The sequence below is a fragment of the Cetorhinus maximus genome, chromosome 10, assembly GCF_964194155.1.
Source record: "Cetorhinus maximus chromosome 10, sCetMax3.hap1.1, whole genome shotgun sequence".
NCBI classification, from domain to species: domain Eukaryota; kingdom Metazoa; phylum Chordata; class Chondrichthyes; order Lamniformes; family Cetorhinidae; genus Cetorhinus; species Cetorhinus maximus.
The window spans coordinates 77,022,046-77,045,792 of NC_135888.1; the positions used below are offsets into that span (position 1 = coordinate 77,022,046).

At 43.2% G+C, this 23,747-nt stretch overlaps 1 protein-coding gene across 1 annotated transcript in view; it reads right to left on the reverse strand.

Moving 5' to 3' along the window:
- The window catches only part of LOC144685771 (uncharacterized), a 219,738-nt gene that overhangs the window by 9,904 nt on the left and 186,087 nt on the right, over positions 1 to 23,747 (reverse strand). Inside the window, exons 23-26 of the mRNA XM_078550630.1 lie at positions 21,972 to 22,088; positions 19,964 to 20,105; positions 13,828 to 13,934; positions 8,603 to 8,807 (exon numbers count right to left, since the gene is read on the reverse strand). Coding sequence (XP_078406756.1) covers positions 8,603 to 8,807; positions 13,828 to 13,934; positions 19,964 to 20,105; positions 21,972 to 22,088 — 571 coding nt within the window. The remainder of the gene's footprint in view (positions 1 to 8,602; positions 8,808 to 13,827; positions 13,935 to 19,963; positions 20,106 to 21,971; positions 22,089 to 23,747) is intronic.

The following is a 23,747-nucleotide window of genomic DNA, read 5'->3' on the forward strand; positions in this document are numbered from 1 at the left end:
TTCGCTGCCGTGTGTGACGCGGCTGGGGTGTGGATCAGCACTTCCAAATCTGAGGTCATGGTTCTCTCAAGGAAGAGTGGGTTGCTCTCTCCAGGTAAGGGGCAAACAGCTTCCTTTAGTGGAGGAGTTCAAATATCTCAGGATCTTGTTCGCGAATGATGACGGGGGAGAGTGTGAGATTGACCAGCAGATAGGTGTGGCAGCTGCAGTTCTGCAGGTGCTCTACCAGTCCGTGGTAGTGAAGGACGAGTTTTAGGACGAAGCTCTCAGTTTACAGGTCGTTCTACATCTCCATCCCCACCTATGGTCATGAACTGTGGGTAATGACCGAAAGGATAAGATTGAGGGTACCAGCGGCTAGTGTAGTGTAGTGGCTAGCTACTAGTGTAGAAATTGCAGGGGCCCTGACAGAAATATTTAAAATGTCCTTAGCCATGGGTGAGGTGCCGGAGGATTGGAGGGTAGCTCATGTTGTTCTGTTATTTAAAAAAGGCTCCAAAAGTAAACCAGGTAATTACAGGCCAGTGAGCCTGACGTCAGTAGTAGGTAAATTATTGGAACGTGTTCTGAGAGATCGGATATATATTTATTTAGACAGCCAAGGGCTGATTAAGGATAGTCAGCATGGCTTTGTGCATGGTAGGTCGTGTTTAACGAACCTTGTAGAGTTTCTCGAGGAGGTTACCAAGAAAGTAGATGAAGGAAAGGCCGTGGATGTTGTCTACATGGACTTTAGTAAGGCCTTTGACAAGGTCCCACATGGGAGGTTAGTTCAGAAGGTTCAGACACTTGGTATCCATGGAGAGGTTGTAAACTGGATTCGAAATTGGCTGTGTGGGAGAAGACAGAGAATGGTAGTGGATGATTGCTTCTCAGACTGGAGGTCTGTGACTAGTGGTGTGCCTCAGGGATTTGTGCTGGGACCATTGTTGTTTGTTGTCTATATCAATGATTTGGATGATAATGTGGTGAATTGGATCAGCAAGTTTGCTGATGATACTAAGAGTGGAGGCGTTGTGGACAGCGAGGAAGGCTTTCAAAGCTTGCAGAGAGATCTGGACCAACTGGAAAAATGGGCCAGAAAATGGTAGATGGAATTTAATGTGGAAAACTGTGAGGTGTTACATCTTGGAAGGTCAAACCAAGGTAGGACATACACAGTAAATGGCAGGGCACTGAGGAGTGTGGAGGAACAAAGGGATCTGGGAATTCAGATACATAATTCCCTGAAAGTGGCGTCACAGGTAGACAAGTTTGTAAAGAAAGCTTTTGGCATACTGGCCTTCATAAATCAAAGTATTGAGTATAGGAGTTGGGATGTTATGGTGAGGTTGTATAAGACATTGGTGAGGCCAACTTTGGAGTACTGTGTGCAGTTCTGGTCGCCTAACTACAGGAAGGATATCAGTAAGATTGAGAGAATGCAGAGAAGATTTACTAGGATGTTGCCGGGTCTTAAGGAGTTGAGTTACAGGGAAAGATTAAACAGGTTAGGACTTTATTCCTTGGAGCGTAGAAGAATGAGGGGAGATATGATAGAAGTTTACAAAATTATGAGGGGTATAGACAAAGTTAATGCGAGTAGGCTCTTTCCACTTAGATTAGGAGAAATAAACACGAGAAGACATGGCTTTAGGGTGAAAGGGGAAAGGTTTAGGGGGAACATTAGGGGGAACTTCTTCACTCAGAGTGGTGAGAGTGTGGAACGAGCTACCATCTGACGTGGTAAATGCGGGCTCACTCTTAAGCTTAAAGAATAAATTAGATAGATACATGGATGGGAGAGGTCTGGAGGGTTATGGACTAGGTGCAGGTCAATGGGACTAGCGGAATAATATTTCGGCACAGACTAGAAGGGCCGAATGGCCTGTTTTTCTGTGCTGTAGTGTTCTATGGTTCTAGCGGCGGAGATGAGGTTTCTCTGCAGGGTTGCTGGGCGTACTCTTCGGGACAGGGTGAGGAGTTCAGCAATCCGGGAGAGCCTTGGAGTAGAGTCGCTGCTCCTCCAGATTGAGAGGGGCCAGTTGTGGTAGTTCGGGCATCTGAAATGGATGCCCCCTGGTAGACTCCCACTTGAGCTGTACCGGGCACGGCCCACTGGGCGGAGACCTTGAGGCCGACCCAGGACATGCTGCAGAGGTTAGATCTCTCGGCTGTCCTGGGAATCCCCCAGGAGGAACTGGAATCTGTGGCTGAGGACAGGGAAGCCTGGTCAGCCCTGCTCAGCTTACAGCCATCCCGATCGTCACCAGGAGAAGCAGTGTGGAAATGGATGGATGGATGAGTAATGAGCCAGATTTAGTTAACCTAACGGTGGGAACATTTATCTAACGGCGATCATAATATGAGAAGTGAAACAGGTACTAAGATTCTAGATTTAAGGAACGTTGTCTTCAATGGGATGCAACAGTGACTGTCCCCAGTGAACTAAGCAAATCTGTTAATGGATAAAACAAGAGATCAGTGGAAGGCATTCAAAAAGAATTTCAGGATATATGAAACGAGTTTATATCCCTAAAAAGCAAGAGTTCTACTTGCCAAAAAGACAGTCATGGACAACTGAAGTGGTAAGAAAGCATACAAAAAAAGCATAGATCTTGGCAAATGGGAATGATATAAAGAGCAGCAAAAGATGACAAAGCAGATAGTATCTATAAAAAGAGAGGATGAAAAGGGATCATCAAAATCAGCACAAAAAACTTTTACAATTACATTAGAAAAAAAGGGCAGCCAGAAGCAATGAGGCTGCTTTGAAAGGTGATAATGGTGATGTTGTCAATGAAAATAAATAAATTGCAGGCTTACTTCAGCAGTTACAGTAAGAGGTCAGCATGACAGAGATCCCAAGGAAACTATTACTGAATAAGAGTCGAGGGTAGGAATGAGGTTGGGACTGTTTCTGAATCCTGAACCTGCACCTAGGGGAATGGGAAACAGTCGCTGACCCTGATTTTCACAGGGAACCCCCCACCATTTTGACCTGGAGGCGGGCTTGCTGAACATTTAAGAATGGCAGGCAGGTTCTCGAAGCTGGAGGGCCAGAGGCAACAAAGGGTAGATAAGAGTGGGTACTTCAAAATGGGCTCTCTTCAACTTTTTAAAAACGTATTAGAAAATGGATCTTACAGCCATCACAACTGTGCTGGGGGTGGGGAAAGGTTGGGTGGGAGGGGCTGGGGTGCTGGGTAGGCCCCTCTATGGCATGGTCAATGGCTGCTCCTGCACCCAGGCAGGCAGGGAGGGCCTCTAGGCTGGCTTGAGCACTGATCACCCAGTCTGCAGTCAGGAGGCAAAGGTCCCGACACTTGCAGGGATCTGGAGACTGAATGAAAACTCCCATTTGGCCTCCTTTAATTGGCTTCAATAGACTCTTAATGAGTTGTCTTGGCTACCCGGTAGCCCTGATGGTTCCCCATCCCACCTCCGCAAAAATGGCCCGTGGCTGACTGAACCGGGGAACTGGCATGCTGGCCAGCAGAGCTATTTTTAGTGCCTGCCCACCAATCCATCCCAGGGACTCAACAAATTAAGGTAAGCAAGGTAACTGTAATGGAGTAATTAATGGTTCTAAAGAATAACAAATCCCTAGAAACTGACGGCCTCCATCCCGGGGTTTTAAAAGATATGGGTGAGAACATTTTTGGCCTTCATTGCGAGAGGACTTGAGTACAGGGGCAAGGATGTCTTACTGCAGCTATACAGAGCAAGACCACACTTGGGATAGTGTGTACAGTTTTGGTCTCCTTACCTAAGAAAGGGTATACTTGCCATAGAGGGAGTGCAGCAAAGGCTCACTAGACTGATTCCTGGGATAGCAGGACTGTCATATGAGGAGAGATTGGGCCGACTTGGCCTGTATTCACTGGAGTTTAGAAGAATGAGAGGAGATCTCATTGAAATACAAAATTCTGACAGGGATGGACAAACTAGATGCAGGGATGATGTTTCCTCTGGCTGGGTGGGGTGTCTAGAACAAGGAGTCATAGTCTCAGGATACGGGGTAGACCATTTAGGACTGAGATAAGGAGAAACTCCTTCACTCAAAGGGTGGTGTACCTATGGAATTCTCTACCGCAAAAGGCTGTGGAGGCCAAGTCACTGAATATATTTAAGAAAGAAATAGATAAGATTTCTGGATTCTAAAGGCATCAAAGGGCATGGGGGGAGCACAAGAGTACGGTGTTGAGATAGAGGATCAGCCATGATCATATTGAATGGCAGAGCAGGCTCGAAGGGTCAAATGACCTACTCCTGCTCCTATTTTCTATTGCAGATGTCCTAACTATGATCTTCCAAAGTTCTCTCCTGTTCATTTAGATTGGAAAATTACACACTTCACTCCGCTATTTAAGAAAAGTGACAGAGGAAAACCAGGATTACAGATCAGTTAGTTTAGTGTCTATTGTCAGCAAATTACTAGAGCCTGTAATTAAGAATAGGGTGACTGGAACACCTTGAAAACTTTCAGCTGATCAGAGAGAGCCTGCATGTATTTGTAAAGGGTAGGTCATGTCTGACTAAGCTGACTGAATTTTTTGAGGGAGTGACTAAACAGTGCATAGGGAACTGTGTATGGGTGTTATTTATAACGGATGTTAGAAGACTTTTGAAAAAGTCCCTCATAAGAGACTAAGTTGAACCTCATGGAATTGAAGGCAAATTATTGATTTGGTTAGGAAATTGGCTGTGTGAAAGGTGATTGGAAGAGTGGCATGATATGACTAGAGGTGCCCTGCAGGGATCCGTATTGTGGCTTCAACTATTCATTGTATTCTTCACGACTTAGACAATAGGATGGAAAGCCACATATCCAGATTTGTCAATGATACAGAGATAGAAAGAAAGTGCATTACAGCCAATCAAATACTTTTTAATTGTAGTGACTGTTGTAATATAGGAAATGTGGAGCTGATGTGCACACAAATAGCTTTGTGATAATTACCAGATAATTTTTTTTTTGTAATGTTGGTTTAGGGATAAATATTGGCCAGGTCACTGGGTACAACTCCCATGTTCTTCTTTGAAATAGTGCATAAGATCTTTTATGCCAACCAGAGAGGGCAGATGGGGCCTTGGTTTAATGTCTAATCCAATAGCCGGTGTCTGCACAACTCCCTCAGTAATTAAGCATCATCTTTGATTTTTGTGCTCAAGTCCTGAAGTGGGACTTGAACCCACAATGTTCTGATTCAGAGGCAAGAGTGTTATCAACTAAGCCACAACAGTATTGTGAGTAGTATAGGTGGAAGCATAAAATTACAAAGAGATATTAATAGATTAAGTAAATATGTAAAACTATGGCAAATGGATATCAATGTAGACAAATGTGAAGTCATCCACCTTGGACCTAGACAGGATAGAAATAGATACTTTCGAAATGGTAAAAAGCTAGGAACAGTGGAGGTCCGAAGAGACTTTTGAGGTCCAGTTACACAGATTTTAAAATGCCATGAACAGGTACAGAAATTAATCTAAAAGGCTAATGAAATGCCAACTTTAATATCTAGAGCAATAAAATACAAAAGGGGTAGAAGTCATGCTTTATTTATACTAAGCCCTGGTTAGGCCTTGCCTGCAATACTGTAAGCAGTTCTCAGCACACCTTAGGAAGAATATAATGGCTTAGGAGGGATTGCTGCATAGATTTACTAGAATGATACGTGGATTCCAAGGGTTAAGCTACAAGGTGAAATTAAGCAAACCAAGGTTATATCCCTGGAATTTAGAAGGTCAAGGGATGATTTGATCCAAGTTTTCAAGATATTAACAGAACATATTAATATCTTGAAAGTATTAATTTTTCAATAATTAATTTAATTATTGGGTAGATTGGGAGAAACCATTTTTGCTAGGACTAGGGGGCATAGTCATGTAACACCACTCTTCATGAAAGGAGGGAGACAGAAAACTGGGAACTACAGGCCAGTTAGCCTGACACCAGTTGTAGGGAAAGTGCTGGAATCTATTATTAAATAATGCTCAACAATGCACTTTGTCTGATCTTACTGTGATTTTCTAAGTCAACGTGGTTTTACAAAAGGGAAATAGTGTTTGATAAATTTATTAAGAGTTTTTTGAGGATGTGACTAGTAGGGTAGATAAAGGGGAACCAGAAGATGTAATATGCCTGGATTTCCAAAAGACATTCGATAAGGTGCCACACAAAAGTTCAATAGAAAGATGAGTTCATGGAATTGGGGGTATTATATTGGCATGGATAGAGGATTGGTTAATGGACAAGAAGCAAAGCGGAGGCAAAAATGGGGCATTTTCAAGTTGGCAGGCTGTGACTTATTGAGTGCTGCAAGGATCAACACTGGGGCCTCAGCTATTTGCAATCTATACTAATGACTTAGACAAAGGGACAGAGAGTAATGCATCTAATATTGCTGATGATACAAAGCTAGTCAGAAGGACACAGAGGCTGCAAAGAACTATAGATTCTGAAGGGGCCTGACAGAATGAACACTTGAGAGGCTGTTTCCGCTGGCTGGGGAATCTAAAACACGTGGGTACAGGCTCAGGATAAGGAGAGAATCATTTTGGACTGAGATGAGGAGACATGTTTTCACTCAATGGATTGTGAATCTTGAAATCCTCTACCCCAGAGGGTTGTGGATGCTCCATGGTTGAATATATTTAATGCTGAGATAGACAGATATTTGGTCTCTCAGGGAATCAAGGAATATGGGAGTAGGTGGGAAAGTGGAGTTGAGGAAGATGATCAGCCAATATCGTATTGATTGGCACAGCAGGCTCGACAGGCCGTACGGTCTACTTCTGCTCCTATCCCCTGTTCTTGTACTAGAGCCAAATCTTTCAGGAGTGAAATTAGGAAACACTTCTTCTCGCAGAGGGTGGGAGAAGGTTGGAGCTCTCTTGCACAAATGGCAAATGATGTTAGATCAATTGTTAATTATAAATCTGAGATTGATAGATTTTTATTACCCAAAACTATTGAAGGATTTGGGCAAAAGTTGATACTTGGAGTTCGCAGGTCAGCCATGGTGAGCTTCCGCTTCTATGCTGCAGTTATGATACTTCTGAAGATCCAATCAGCGTAACATTTAGGCATTCATGTATTATAGTGACATAGTGAGAAACCATATCACACAGCTTTCTTTGGGAAAGAGGAGCCTCCAATGGTACCATGTCTGTGAAAGTAAGATACTTTCACCTCTGCCTGTAGACGCAAGCATGCAGGTACTGGAGGCGAAGAGGGCACCAATCACCGGCCCTGCAGACTGATCTGCTTGGTATTCCTCAATAATTTCTGCTCTTCCTTCAAACACATCACTTTGGAAGACAACAATTGGAGTGCTCATAGGTGACAACAAAATAATTTTGAACAATTAACTGAATGACTCATGAAAGCTATGTAGATGGAGAAGAAAATTAGGTTAAGTAAATGGTCAGTACGGCCAAGTGGGAGTCATTCACTTTGAATCTAAAAAGGATAGACCAGAGTACTTTCTAAATGGTGAAAAGCCAGAAGAAGTAGAGATTCAAAGAGACTGAGGGATTCAGTTACGTAGATCATCAAAGTGTCAAAAATAATCAAAAAGGCTAATGGATTATTGGCCTTTATATAGAGATGATTAGAATTCAAGGGGTTAAAAATCACGCTTTAGCTATACAAAGCCCTGATTAGACTAAAACCGAAGTAGATGTCCAAAGAGACTTAGGGATTCAGTTACATAGGTCATTCAAAAATAATCAAAAAAGCTAACTGAATGCTGGCCTTCATATATCAAGGACTAGAATACAAGGAATTAAAATCATGCTGCAGCTATACAAAGCCCTGATTAGATTACACCTGAAGTACTGTGTTTAGTTCTGGTCATTACACCTTAGGAAGGATACAATGATCTTGAAAGGAGTGCAGCAAGACTTCGTAGTATGATATCTGGACTCTTAAGGGTTAAATTACAAGGGCAAATTACATAAACTAGGGCTTTATTCAATGGAATTTAGAATGTTATGGGAGAATTTGATTTGAGTTTTCAAGATACTAAGGAAAGCTGAGGGGCCTTTTAGCTCAGTTGGCTAGAACAATGCCAAAAGTGTGGGTTCAATTCCAGCTTTGGCTGAGGTAGACTTGGCACCTGCCTCCTTGCCTGCCCCATACTTGAGGCGGAGTAGTGCCCCTCAAGCTACATAACCAATTATCTCTCTTCAACAGAGAGATACCCTTCTGGACTATGGCTATTAAACTACTTACCCAAAGGGAACTGATGGGTAGTTAGAAACTATTTTCATTGGTTGGGGAATCTAAGATTAGTGGACGTAGCCTAAAAGTTAAAGTTAAGGCCTTACAGGAGTGAAGTTAAGAAACACTTCTACACACAAAGGGTGGTAGGAGTTTTGAACTCTTTTGTCAATGACAGTTGATGCTTGGTCAATTGTTAGTTTAAAATCTCAGACTGACATACTTTAACCAGAGGTATTAAGTGATATGGAGGCATATGGAGTTAGGTCACAATCTCATTGAATGGCTGAAAAGGTTCAAGGGGTAAATGACCTACTTTTGTTCCTATGGGTAGGATGAACATTGATGGGGTCAAAGCTTTTGTATATGCATTATAGAAATTTAGCCACTCACCAGCAGGACGCTTAGTCAGGGTCAGACAATCAGCATGATACACCTTAGGACACCCTGGCTTCTTGCAGATTACTAGCTGCCCACTGTCCCCACAGCGGAAACACTCTTCTTCATGTTCTCTCACTAGTTCAGACTGCTGTCTACGCTTCCTTGGAAGTATGTGCCGCCTCTTTACCTTCTTTTCATCTGTTGAGCTTTGTATATTCTGTAGAGTGGAAGTAAAAGCAAAACCATGAGTAAATTTCAAAAAGCATTTCATAACTCAGACCAGAAATAGCCCATATATTTTGATGATAAAACTTTGCAGAATCTCATTGAAGTATCAGTGTGTAAAATCTGTATTCATTTTAGAAACCAACTGGTCAAACTAATGTCATTACAGAATAACACAGCACATAAGGTGGCCCTTCAGCCTGTTAGTGCCTGTGCCAGTTATTAGGTTTGCCTCATAAGGAACAATTCAACTAAAATACTATCCCTTAAAAAATTAAGATCCTTACATAACCATTTCAGTCAGGTTTTTTCCCTCAATTTCCTTTTGTTTTGGACCACACAGTTAGGGCAGAATTTTACACTCCCTGGGAAAATGTGAGGTTATGCACTTTGGCAGGAAGAATAGAGGAGCTGAATATTATTTAAATGGAGAAAGACTGCAGAAAGTTGCAGCACAGAGGGATTTGGGGGTCCTTGTGCATGAATCACAAAAAGCTAGCATACAAGTTCAGCAGGTAATAGGGAAGGCAAATGGAATGCTGGCCTTTATTTCAAAGGGAATGGAGTATAAAAATAGGGAAGTCTTTCTAAAACTATACAAGGCACTAGTTAGACCACACCTAGAATACTGTGAACAATTTTGGTCCCCTTATCTAAGGAAAGATATACTGGTATTGGAGGCAGTCCAGAGAAGGTTCGCTAGGTTGATCCCAAGTATGGAGGGACTTTCTTATGAGAAGAGGTTGAGTAGGTTGGGCCTGTGCTCATTGGAGTTTAGAAGAATGAAAGATGGCCTTATTGAAACCTATTCTTAGGGAGCTTGACAGGGTAGATGCTGAGACGTTGTTTCCCCTTGTGGAAGAGTCTAGGACCAGACGGCATAATCGCAGAGTATGGAGTTACCCATTTAAGACAGAAATGAGGAGGAATTTCTTCTCTCATAGGGTAGTGAATCTGTGGAATTCTTTACCTCAGAAGGCTGTAGAGGCTGGGTCATTAAGTATATTCAAGGCTGAGATAAAGAGACTTTTAATCAGTAAGGGAATCAAGGGTTATGGGGAAAAGGCAGGAAAACGGAGTTGAGGATTATCAGATCAGCCATGATCTCATTGAATGGCAGAGCAGACTCGATGGGCTGAATGGCCTACTTCTGCTATGTCTTATGGTCGGGCAGGATGTGCCTCCTTCAATGGCCTCCAGTTTCCAATGGAGCTCCTCCGTCATGCTGCAAATACCCTATCCCACCCCGCAACCCCCACCCAACAGCCGCCACCGGCCTGGCAGCCTGGCCCCAGTAATCACCCTTCCAACAGATGTTAAATCATTATGGAGCCACGGGACTGGGCAAAATCAGACATTACACCTGCTTCTGCATCCGACCACAGTCCCCTCAAAATTCAACCCTCAGTTTATTCTTGACTAATAGGAAACAGTGGAAAGATTGTTAACAAAAGCAATGCAGCACACAGGAATTTACCTCCGCTGGGCTACAGAACCAGGCAAAAGCAAATATTACACCCACTTTTGTATCCAGCCACAGGCCCAGCACGCTGGACGTAAAATCCAACCCTTAGTTTATTCTTGACAAATAGGAAACAGTAGAAAGACTGTTAATGGAAGCAATGCAGCACACAAAAATTTACCTCTGCCATTTCATGTTACTGAATCAATGTGTGGCTGGAGGTTTAATTTTTTTTTATATTAAAAAAGCATTCTTCCCTAATCATTGAACCTCACACATAAATAGGAAAATAATAAAATTGTAAAGAAATATGTTGGTGCTCTAAAGCCCTAATATGTTCAAGCAAGTGTGGACCCCACTAAAGTGTTTATAAATTCTGAGAAGTAATTTCTCACCTAATCAAAAAAAAAAGTTACATAGAAATATAGAAAAAAAATTATGGCACAGGCGGTGACGATTTGGCGCACCGAGTCTGTGCCGGATGTCATTTGTGACAGAAATGTGTCCATGTCAGCCATTTTTGGATTCCTCTAAGTTTTTTCTGATTGAAAGCAATCAACATAAAAACGATATTTTGTGTAATATGCTCAACATAAAAAATGGAATGCTTGTGCAAACCTCATAAAAAATAACAAAAAAATTACTGGTTTCAAGGGTAGATTCATTTATGAAGAACTTCTAAATTACCTGAAATTATTATAAACTTGCAACAACCCAGAACCCAAGATGTTTACCACTAAAATAACCCATCTTGCTCTATAACAAATATGTCAACTGCATGGTGTGCGTTTGTGAAAAAATACATGTCCCTTTTTCCTCTAACTTGGCTTAGTGGAAGCACTCACGCTGAGTCAGAATTTTGCAGTATGATCTCAAGCACATCACCTTATTCTGAGACTTCAGTACATCATTTGCATAAGGTGTTAAATGGAGCCCTTGTCTGCTTATTCAGTTAGATGTAAAAGATTCCATGGTACTATTTGAGGTTTTGGCCAGGGCACCAGGAGAATGTTTTTACATTTATCCCTTTGTTAACACTACTAGAAACAGACTAAGGGGCCTTTTATCTCATTTGCCACATGGGGTACCTTGTTGAGTACGAATTAACTACATGTTTCTCTGCAAAAGGACAGTGACTACACCTCAAAAGTACCACAGATCATGGTGTATAGGTCAACTTCTGTCGTCTTGAAAAATCCTTCCAAAACAGGTTTTGACTTATATGCCAAGTGTAAAAAAATGTGAACCACTGGTGTTGATGGTGTCCATTTTGAAATATGTAAAAAAAACCACTGGTACTACAAATTAAATCAATATGACACTTTCGATTGAATGAATTAGTTCTACAAGGATACATTTAATCACAATCAAAATGTTTTAGAAACCATCAAATTCATAGTCTTCGGCATCCAACACAATTCATTTTGTTCGAATTCATTGAGTCACTTTGGCTTTGGCATCATCATAAGGATCCTCCTCTGGATCAGATTTGGTACTTTTGGTTACAGAATCAACCCACCACAATAAATCATCTTCGTCTCCATCCAATGAATTGGATATTCTGTATTTTTTGGACAATCTGATGAGAGTTTGTGCAGTAACAGCATCCCACAATTTAACGACAAAGCCACACAAAACATCAAGCGGGGCAGATGCATATTTACACTCTTTGTGAAGGTTTTTTTCTCCATCAACCATCCACCTATTTCATTTGGCCCAAACAGGATCCTTGAATGGCTTGTTGAGGCACACATCCAAAGGTTACACTACGGACATTAGGCCTCCCCAGTATAACTGCAACGTGGGTGTTATTTCTTTGCAGGTGCCTCTTGATCTCATCTGTTGCATGGGATCATGTCCCGCACTAATAAACTGCATTCTTTGAGTAGGCCACCTATTCCACACATTATTGATGCATAAATTCACTCCATCCTGATCCATCCAACATTGTCATGGACATGTACAAAAACTCCTGCAGGGAACTTGATTTTTGGCATGGTTTTATGTTTGAAAATTACTGGGGATGGCATAGTGGTATTGTCGCTAGGCTAGTAATCCAGAGACCCAGAGTAAAGCTCTAGGGACCTGGGTTTGAATCCCACCACAGCAGATGGTGGAATTTGAATTCAATAACAATCTGGAATTAAAAGTCTAACGATGACCATGAAACCATTGCCAATTGTTGTAAAAACCCATCTGGTTCACTAATGTCCTTTAGGGAAGAAAATCTGCCGTCCTTACCTAGTCTGGCCTACATGTGACAGCAATGTGTTTGACCCTTAAACAAGGGCAAATAGGGATGGGCAATAAATGCTGGCCTAGCCAGCGATACCCACATCCAATGAATTAAAAAAAAACACATTGGCTTTAATTTGGTTCTGTTGCCCATGCAGGCTAGCATCACTGTGAATCCTGACTTCTCATGCCCTAGAACACTAGAACTGTTTTCCCAACCTTTCCACTCTACAGTTTGGTTGCTGGGCCCATCAAAATTCATTTGATGTGACATAATTGGTACTTGTGATTTTGCCACTATCTGATGAAATCACATCTTTTGGCAGTCTGAGTGATCGTAATCTTCTGCCACAATAGACATTTTTGTCCCAAAAAATGACATTAACTAGCTGTTGCTTTGAAGTCTTTGCTAGACTTAGGGTTTGATTTGGCCCACTTAAGTGTGTATTTAAGCATTGTATTTCTGTTGACGATGTAACTATTCTGACGATTTTCGAGGACCCATTCTGATACATGCTTCTCAAGATCAGGCGAATGGCTAGTTCATGTTCTCATGGCACATTGTGTCTTTGGCAATTTCTTCAGGATGGATTCCTCCTTCCGTTCTTGAACCAGTTTTTCGCTAACACTAAATTCTCTCGCTGCAGCAGAGTTAAGGTCAGCAGGTCAGCAAATGTTATGACTTTTAGCTTGGAACCAGCTTTGTACCTCATTCTTTTTGCCGGAGGACCCATTTCTGTTCGTCCTTTGTACCATGCAGCCTGCTCGGTGCAGCCATATCATAAACTCTGTGCATCCCATGCGCTGACTTATAAGGTGAGTAAAATGTGGATTTCTGAGGTGAAAAATTGAGGCCGAATCCTAACACGAGTATAGCAGTTCTCAGCAGAAAAGGGAGGACTGACTTATACATTGAGGTTAGGCCTAAACATGATTTTTGGTGTGGAAAAAATGGAGTTGTCTTATACATCTGGTCGACTTATACACCTACGGTACTTCATTAGCTATTAGGTGCAAGTTCTTTCTTTAATAAGATAAAGAGGAAAGTAACGTCTAATTTTTATTACGTTCTGTAATGGTGAAACATTCCGTATCATTCCTTTAGGTAATTCTTAGAAATCTAATCCTGTCAAATAAATTCATTTTCATGCTAATTCACGATTAACTTTTCTGACTACAACATTGTAATTTCTCGAAGTGAAAGATGAATGAATGATCAAGCCTTTCATAAAGTTAACACTGGAAAAAAAACTAGTATAAAAGAATCTGATGCATTGCTATGGCTATATTAAGAACAAGGAAAGAGATGTCCTACCTTAGGTGGTACACCTAGATAGCCACTGCAGTTTGGAGCCCCACATTTACAAATAGTCTTTCCAGTGCCCAAGCATTCCAGATGATAGTTAAATGTTAGTTCAGACCCTGCAAAAGTATCAGTGTTATTAGATTTGTACTTAGTCTTCCTGTGCAATTGTCTGTAATCATATCTAAACTGTACCCTCTGAAATGTACCCTCTAAACTGCACCCTCCTAAGTGTCACAAAGGGATTTTTAGACAGACATTAAAGTAACTATGAGGTTACAGTTTTGTGTTTAATGCCTTCAGGCGCCAAGCTTCCTCCAAGTAAACACATACTAAAGAAATACTGTGCACCCCTAATTCTTGAACTCCACTATTAAAGTCAATGAAGGAGAATATTTCAGGGTCAACAATCAGACATGCCCAAATTTCCAGTATGCATTTCTGTCACTTAAAGCTCTGCACTGGGAGCCCAAGACACAAAATCGTACCTGTGTAGGTTTGCTTGCATTTTGCGCTTCTTAGTCTTCCTTAGCTTCTAAGCATTGTCTTCTAAAAATGCAGTCCAAGACACCCTAACCATAACCATTTTGTTGAATATAAGATGCAATGGTATTGTGCTTTTCCATTCCTTTAATATCGTGACTGGGATTCAAAGTTTACAACCCAATATTCAATTCCAATGCTCAATTATTATATTGGCCCGTAACTTCCGAGCTCCAGGGCAATGTATCTGGGGGGAAAACCCCAAAGATGTGCTGGGGAACACCACACCCCCAGCCCTCCCCCAGGAGTTCCCAGGTGAGGATTGCACGGCACTTGCCTGGGAAGTTCAAACTTCCTTTGGGCAATTGCCCTCACTGGGAACCATCTGATAATACAATTTTAATTGCAAACTTCAGATGGTTCCCCTTCCGACTCCCATATAGGAATAGTTACCCAGAAAAGTTAGAATTAAAACCACTTTAAGCAACTATAATACTGACCCACCCTGACCTCCCCATGTGACCGCCCACGGGACTTCCCCAACACCCGACTACCACACCCAACCCCCCACCTGACTCCCACACTACCCCCACGGCTCTCCCCATGACCTCCCCCGATTCCCCCACCCACCCCAAAACTGCATTGGCTTGGCCAACCCCTGCGCTGCACCCCCCAGGCCCAGCTCGACCTGACCTTACCCCCCGCCCCCACTGCCATACAGCAATTGTTACACAGAAAAATAATTAAAACCACTTCTAGCTTCTTGGTAACTTTGGAAGTGACCCACCCTGGCCCCTCCCGTGTGACTCCCCCATCGCACCACCCCTCTGCCACCCCCGAACCCCTACAGGACTCCCCCAACACCCCACTACTACACCTGACCCCTCCACGTGAGTCCCACCACCCCCATACTAGCACCCCCACCTCCCCACTATCCCCCCAATGCCCTTGCCCACCCCCTGGCCACACCCTTGGCTCGACCGGCCCTCCTCACCGCACTCCCCAGGCCCGGCTCAACCTGACCCCACCCCAGGCCCGACTCCCCCAGTCCCAACCCGACACACCGGCCAACACCTCCAGGCCCAACCCGAACACCCACCCCCCTCCGATCTCCCCACCTCAAATCCTACCCACTTGTCTTATCCACTTACCGCCTCCCTGGCTTGCCAAAGTTGCTAGGCCTTTAAACTTACCTGGTTTATGGCAGCTAGTGCTGCAAAGAAGGCAGCATGGCTTACTTACCTTCAACTGAGCAGCCCTCGACTGTAGGCCCTGGGAACCTGCTGTGCTGAAGTGATCTTGCCTAGCCTGAGTTGGAAGGTCAGACGAGATAGGAGCAACTTCATTTTAAGGTAAGAATATAAGAGCTAGATTTTCGCCTCCACGGGCTAAGGGCGGAATGTTGCCCTTGATGTGCGGGCGGGCCCCACCGGCTCGGCGGCGGGTGGGCAGCCGATCGCCGCCACTGAAATGGGCGCCGCCGCCATTTTAAGTGGGCGGGCCAATTAAGGCCTGCCAAACGGGAAGCGCTATGCGCTTCCTGTGCAGGTACGGGAGGGGATTCCCCAACTGTCAAGAGTGCGTTCTTTCGCGCAAAAGAGTGCACATCTCCCTGAGACTAAGTGCTGCCTAAGGGAGAGTGCTGAAAGTTTTTGATAGTGTAAAATTAGAAAAATAAAAATTTTTTAACATGTCCCCCTCATGTGACAATGTCACACGAGATGGGACATGTTAATAAATATCACAGAAACTTTATTAAAGATTTTTAAAACCAACATGAAACCTCATCCCGCCGGTGGATGAGGTTTCATGTTTTTTCAGAAGCCCGCTGGGGCTCCTGGCGTGCCCGCCAGCTTTAAGGTTGGACAGGCAGGGCCTTTAATTGATTTAACTACCCTGTCAATGGCCTCAATTGGTCATTGACAGGTTAGAGGGCGGACAGCAGATTGCGCTGTCCCCCTCCGCCTCCCTGAATATTTAAATGGGGCGGGATGACGTTGGGGGTTTCCCCCGATGTCATCCCGCGTCATTTTCGAATCAGCGAGCGGGCCCCGCCCCCAGCTTGCCGATGGAAATATTCTGCCCTAAGTGTGATGGCGAGCAGGAAAAGCAACTTTTCCCCTGTTGACTGCAATGGCACAGTTTCACGCCCAATGTCTGCCTCTCGCCTCATTAAACATGCATCAGCTGGAGACACGCCGTTTCGCGGAGAGTGGCCTGCCGTTTGCCCACCCTGCTGTGACTTCAGTGGACGTTTGCTCTGGGCGCCATATGTAAACTGCATCTGCACACAGATCTTTTAATGTCTGCAGCCCAGGACTGCTCCAGGTGAGAGGTGGCCCCCAAAAGGAGGAAGAGTGCAGCCTCCAAGTTTCGTGACGCCTTGCTGGGTCACTTTCTGGGCCCTGTCGAGGCCCGCCATGACCTTCTCTACCCTTGGGACGGCCAGCTGAGGTCCAACAAGGTCACCAACCCAGCTTGGGAGGAGGTGTCTGTGGCGGTGAGTGCCAACTCAGTCAGCAGGAGAACAGTGGTACAGTGTAGCAACGGTTAAATGTACTCATCCGCACTGCCAGGGTAAGTCAGTTCACACTCACACAAGCCCCTCAAACATTCACAGGATGACAGTCCACAGGGACCTCACACACTAGGTGCAAGGGACATCACCACTCATTCTCCCACACACAACCTGACATCTCCATCTGGGTTCACATCCTGTGCAGGAAGATGTGATCGTGAGTGAGGCAGGTAAAGGGACCGAGTAAACAGTAGTGGAAGAGCCTCAGATTTCGCAATGTCAAACAGGTGCTCACAACTTCCGTGAACGAAAGTGAGCTCTGCAAGATGGATGAGCAGGCTGGCCATGGCACCATGGTACAGGAAGCCGTTCAAGCCGGGGCAGCAAACAGGAATGTAATGGTAGTAGGGGACATTATAGTAAGAGGGATTGACATTGTTCTCTGCAGCAAAGAGTGAGAGTCCAGAAGGCTGTGTTGCCTGCCCAGTGCCAGGGCAGAGCTGGACAGGAACTTGAAGAGGGAGGGGGAAGATCCAGTTGTCATGGTTCATTTATGTACCAAAGACATAGGCAGGACAAGGAAAGAGTTTCTGCATAGCCAGCATGAGTAACTATGTCAAGGAGCAGAACCTCAAAAGGTAATAAATCTCCGGATTATTACCTGAGCACCCGCAAATTGGCACAGAGCAAATAAGATAAGAGAGATGAATGTGTGGCTCAAAGACTTGTGTGGGAGAAGTGAGTTCTGGCTCGTGAGGCACTGGCATCAGTACTGGGGAAAATGGGGGCAGTATCGTTGGGACAGTCTACACCTGAAATCATGAAGGGACGAATGTTCTTGCGAATTGCATAAGTTGGGAAGTAGAAAGGGCTTTTAAAATAAATAATGGGGGCAAGAGATCGAATGTCAGAAGATGTGGTCAATCAAAGAGTAACGACAAAGTAAGAGAAGAAGGTATTAATGTGGGAAATGATAAACAGACCATGACAGGAAGGGACAGAGACTACAAGTCTAAGAGTAAACCAATAGATAAGGCTAGAGATTACAAAAATAATTTAAAAAAAATAAAAATTTAAGGCTCTGTATTTGAATGCACATTGCAGTCGAAACAAAACAGATGAACTGATATTGCAAATACAGATAAATAAGTACAATCTAACAGCCATTACAGAGACATAGCTACAGGATGGCACAGATTTGGGGCCTGAATATTGAAGGGTATGTGACTTTTAGGAAGGATAGAAAGTTAAGAAAAGTTGGTGGCTCTGTTCATTAAAGGTGACATTAGCACAATAGAGAGGGATGACCTAAGTTCAAGAAACCAGGGTACAGAAGTGGTTGGGTAGAGATGGGGAATGATAAACACAAGAAGTTGCTTGTGGGAGTGGTGTACAGATGCCCTAACAGTAGCCACACAGTAGGATGGGGAGTCAAAAATGTTATAGTGGGAGCTTGTCAGAAAAGTACAGTGATCATCTGTGGCGGGATTTTACATATAGACTGGAACAATCAGATTTTTAAAAATTCATTTGCAGGATGTGGCCGTCGCTGGCTAGGTCAGCATTTATTGCCCATCCCTAATTGCCCTCGAGAAGGTGGTGGTTAGCTGCCTTCCTTGTGGCGTAGGTACATTGACAATGCTGTTAGGGAGGGAGTTCCAGGATTTTGACCCAGTGACAGTGAAGGAACTGCGATATATTTCCAAGTCAGGATGGTGAGTGACTTGGAGGAGAACATGCAGGTGGTGGTGTTCCTATGCATCTGCTGCCCTTGTCCCTCTAGATGGTAGTGGTTGTGGGTTCGGGAGTTGCTGTCTAAGGAGTCTTGACGAGTTCCTGCAGTGCATCTTGTAAATGTACACACTGCTGCCACTGTTCGTCGGTGGTGGAGGGAGTGAATGTGGAAGGGGTGCCAATCAAGTGGACCGCTTTGTCCTGGATGGTGTCAAGCTTCTTGAGTGTTGTTGGAGCTGCACTCATCTAGGCAAGTGGGGAGTATTCCATCACACTCCTGACTTGTGCCTTGTAGATGGTGGACAGGATTTGGGGAGTCTGGTGATGAGTTATTTGCTGCAGAGTTCCTGGCCTCTGACCTGCTCTTCTAGCCACAGTATTTATATGTCTGAGTACAAACTTCCCCAGTTTTCCCCCTCCCCGCAGTCAAGCCTTTGCCTCGTCTTCCCCCCCACCCCCCCCAAGTCAAGCCCTTGCCCTACAACACATCACAACCCACTCCCGCCTTACTACTGGTCTGGTATATAGAGCCTTGCCTCTGTAACCCTCCTTGAAAGCGGAGTTGTGCTGCTTGTGACGGCAGCGCAGAGTGTGAGGTGCTGCAAGCGCTGCGCGATGCAAGGTAGACGAGCAAACCTCAAAGTCACAAGTGAAGTGCAGGTCGCCAGGTGCACGTCGCTTATATGCAGTTTTGAATCCCGCCAGTCTAATCAGTAGCCAGCGAGGCCTTTTGATCCAACGTGGGGGCATGATTACAGTGAGTTGCCTTGATAATGAGCATTCATGATATTCTAATGTATTCAAATGGGATTCCTGACATGGCACAGTGGAAAAAGCTTGCCACCATTGAGGGCAGGAGTGGACAATCGCAACCTGCTTTTACGTCGACAGGAAACTGACTTTTCCACTCCTGCAATATTTTCTCCTCTTGCCCACCATTATGCCTGTCGTGGGCGGGATCAGAAAATCCCAGCCTAGGAGCAGAGTGGTAATCCGATTCAACTGCTACTCCACAGGAGGTTATGGATTATGAATGAGGAGACAGCCTGTTAATTGCAACTGGAATGCACAGGATTGGGACCCAGGAATCGTCCTGAACCTTGAAAATTTTTTGAGTAGAACAAACTCTGGCCTGTGTGTGAGAACACTTTTGCCTCAGTCCAATTTTCTGTCTAGAAAATTGTGTACTTTAACAATCAGAATGAGATATAAACCTGAAGTATTCTCACCTAACTCGCCAACACCCCCCCACTGCGCTATTTCGTTATGCAAAATCTACTCATGTTGACTAATTCTTACCTTTACAATTTAACTAACAATTACACTGGTTTGGGGCCTTGCTTGAATCCAATTAGATGATGATCCCACATTAGTGTACATCTTAAGTCCCTGACGTTCAAAACTATCCCTTACCAACGGCAATGTCACATAAAGCAAAGAGTCCAACTCGAGTGTCTCCATTCACTGTCCATTTCTGTGTCTCACAGTTTGGCTTGCAACTATGATTCATGAAGCGTGAATAATTTCCTTTTGGGCCTGCATCAATAATCCGGTCCTGTTGATAATAAAATTCACAGTTAAACTTACACTCCCTTTATGAAGTTTAGAAAGTCATTACATAAAATATTTTCCATAATCTTAGCAAAGCAGACAAAAGTACATGTAGCCACTGACAATTTTTAATTCAGGAAAATAAAAAATCCCAATATGAAAGATTTCACTGAAGCCTGTGAATTAACTACATTTTGTGGTAGTTCAATGATTTTTGCATCATAAGACTATGAATTAAGAGTACAAGTATTCCCCATGCCCACCGACCCCCAACCCCCTGCTTAAAGCGTGTTCTATAGCATGATTTCATTTTAGCACAGTTTGTAAATTAGGGATGCTCCCTGAATAGCACTGCCTTCATTTTTGTTTTAGCATGGTTACTGTGTATGCCAAGTCCTTTTTAAAAACAAACCATTGCCTCCCCGCTTCCCTCATCAACCCTTTCGCTTGCTGTTTCCCTCTTCCAATCCTCCTGCTCACTGCCTCTCCGACCTTCTCGTCGTCTCTCTGGCTTGCCACTTTCCTCCCGACCCTTCCACTCATCAATCTCCTCTTCCACTCGCTGTTTCCCTTCCCGACCTTCCCATTCGCTGCCTCCCCCACTTGCCATTTCCCTCACTTACCTTCGTCCCTGACCCTTCCACTCACCCTTTCCCTATCCAGCCCTCCTGCTTGTCGCTTCACTCTCCCTACCCGTCCGATCAACGCCTCTCCCACTTGCTGTTTCCCTTTTTGAGCTAGTTAGGTTCAAGGCCACCAATAGGTTTTTAATGTAAAAATTACATGTCAGGATTGTAACCCATCATTATTTCATGTTTTCTTATGGGAAAGTGATTTTCTTTTAGTATGTTTTCATTTAGCACGTCGTTTTATAGGAACGCATTAGGAGTGCTAAACAAGCTATAGGTGTATACTTTGCATATACATATTATCAGAAAATCTTAGTAATATTTGCATATCCACAGCAAAACAGTAATGTAGAACTAGTTGTACCCAAGTTTATTTAGGGCCCAAATAACAGTCTCAGACAGATGAACATCAGGATAGGAATTTAAGTAAGTTGATTAACACCATCTTAGGCTTCCACTGAACTTGAAAATGACTTTTCACAGGTTTATCATCTTTTGATGATTTATCAATTGATAAAACAATCTTGCATAAATAATATTCAAATGGTAGAGATACTTAAAAACAGCAAAAACAGAAAGAAATCAGACAGAGAGACACATAACAAAAAACACAACAAAAGCAAAAGCTGGCAAGTCACCAAATCATGTTCACTCTCTCACTGAGTAGAACATTCCATGTGTTTGATCTGGGCAGACCAAAAATGCATACCATTTCTAAGGATGTTGTGCACCATTGCTCTAAATTTATTTTGAAAACTTTTGGTCTCAGTGAGATGAGATGTACTTGGGAAACGGAACACCTTTCATTTGAGACATGGAAGATCTTCTCAGGGTAGTACCAAGTACTCCTCGTCAGGCATAGCAGTTATATGCCATTTTGTAGTCTCTGAGATTACCAATTATTTGTGAGCTAGAAGCAATTTAGTGTGTCATTGCCATTAGGAGCTCTAATAAGGCTCCCCAAATTTACTTGAAAGAAACCCTTACAAGCCAGCAGACAGAGGAGAGTTTCATCTCAGCAGTTCAGGCTGGATGCAAACACATTTTCTAAAGGCCAATAAACCCACTCATCACCCGTTCTCACTCAACTCAATTAGTGATTGGCAATACCATGCATCCAGGTTTTAGGCGATTTGTGCAGATTTGACTCATGAGTTATTTATCATTTTACTTTTAGTTCCACAGGTTTTGTTGGTTTGAAGTTATTACCTTGTCAAGTGTAAGCATGTAGAAGTTATTACCTTGTCAAGAGTAAGCATGTAGAAGTTGGTGATGTCATGTTCCTGTGCGTATTTGATTCGAGCATAACACTCCTCCTCATCTATCACCTCACCCACATACTCATTCACGAACTGTCCCTATAATAGAGGCGCAGGTTCAGCAGTGTGAAAATGGACATAGCAGATAACAAAATATTTGTGTGTTGTTCTTAAGGGCTTTTCTTTTCAGTTATTTCCCAACACACTTTTAACAGTTAGTTAAACTACAGTCAAAACAATTCCCAACAAGTGTTTTTAATGTTTTCAGCCTATTATAATTTCGACAATTATCAAAGTGATATCAATGTTGGGTATTTTATTACCCAATTGATTCTTTCAATCTTATTACTAATGAGAAGAAATAAATCCAGAATTATAAGACTCCACTTCATCAGATAATACATATTACCCTTTTGGCAAGTTTCACATTCTAAGCACTCCCAGAGTAAAGAAATTTCTCCTTAATTCCCTAGTGGATTTATTGGTAACTACCTTGTATTTCTAGCCCCTAGTTTTGGATCCAACCATGAATGGAACATTCTCTCCACATCCATTAAGCCTCATCTAAATCTTCTCTAAAAAGATCCCAACCTATTCAATCCTTCCTGATTGTTGTAATCTCTCAGTTCAGGCACCATCCTTGTACATCTTTTTTACACCTTCTCTAGGGTTTCCACGTCCTTTTTATAGTATGGAGATCAAAACTGTGCATAGTATTCTAAGTGAGGTCTCACAAGCGTCCTATACCAGTTGAACATAACTGCGTTATTTTTGAATTCATATTTGTAGAATAGGTCACTGCAAAACCATTGAATGTTATTTCACATTGGTCTTCATTCCCAAAGATTTTCATGTGCTGGTACCTTTGATGTAAAGCACATTTATTTTTTATGGTTTTGATTTTAGAAGCAAGGGCATAATCTAAATTTTCAATATGCAATAATTTTTCCACCACGACTACTAAAACGCAGCTGAATAATATGACAGTTGCAGATAAATTACATCTGGAAACTGTTTGCATTTTAGTGGTATCATAAGATATTTAACAAAACACTTAAGGTACGTGAGTTTCTGAAGATATTCTGACAGTATCAGTGCCAATTATTTATTTATTTAACATGATCACAATGATTCTGTGACTGCAGCAACTTGCCAAGGTTTCTTAGACAGCATCTTCCAAACTTGCGACCTCTGCCACCTAGAAGTGCAACAGCAGCAGACAAATAGGAATGCCACCAGCAGTTCCCCTCCAAGTTACACACCTTTCTGGCTTGGAACTATAACCTCCATCGTTCCTCGTCGCCAGCACAAAATCCTGCAGCTGTTCAAGAAGGCATCTCACTACTATCTTCTCAAGAGTAATTAGGGATAGGCAGTAAATACTTGCCAATGGCACCCACACCCATGAATGAAAAAAAGGGCAATTGCACTCCTCGATATTCATCAGGTCTCAATTCCCAACAAATTTTATCCTTCTAATTTTGTCTTCTCCACCTTCATGGTACTGTCCCATATTTGGTAGTATCTCCCCAGTATCTTGGCCAATTTTTTTGTATTATTCATATGGCTAGGGAGGCAGTTAAAGTTTGGTGTTGAGGTTAACAATCCATTCAACGGCTTGAGCTGACACAGTGGCTGTGCTGCTACCAGGGATGGTTATCTGAGGGCAGAAGTTCAGCGTATGTGTGATTGTCTCACTTGCATGGCCACAGTCACAATTTGAACTGTTCCACATGTTCCACTTGAGGAGCAAGTGGC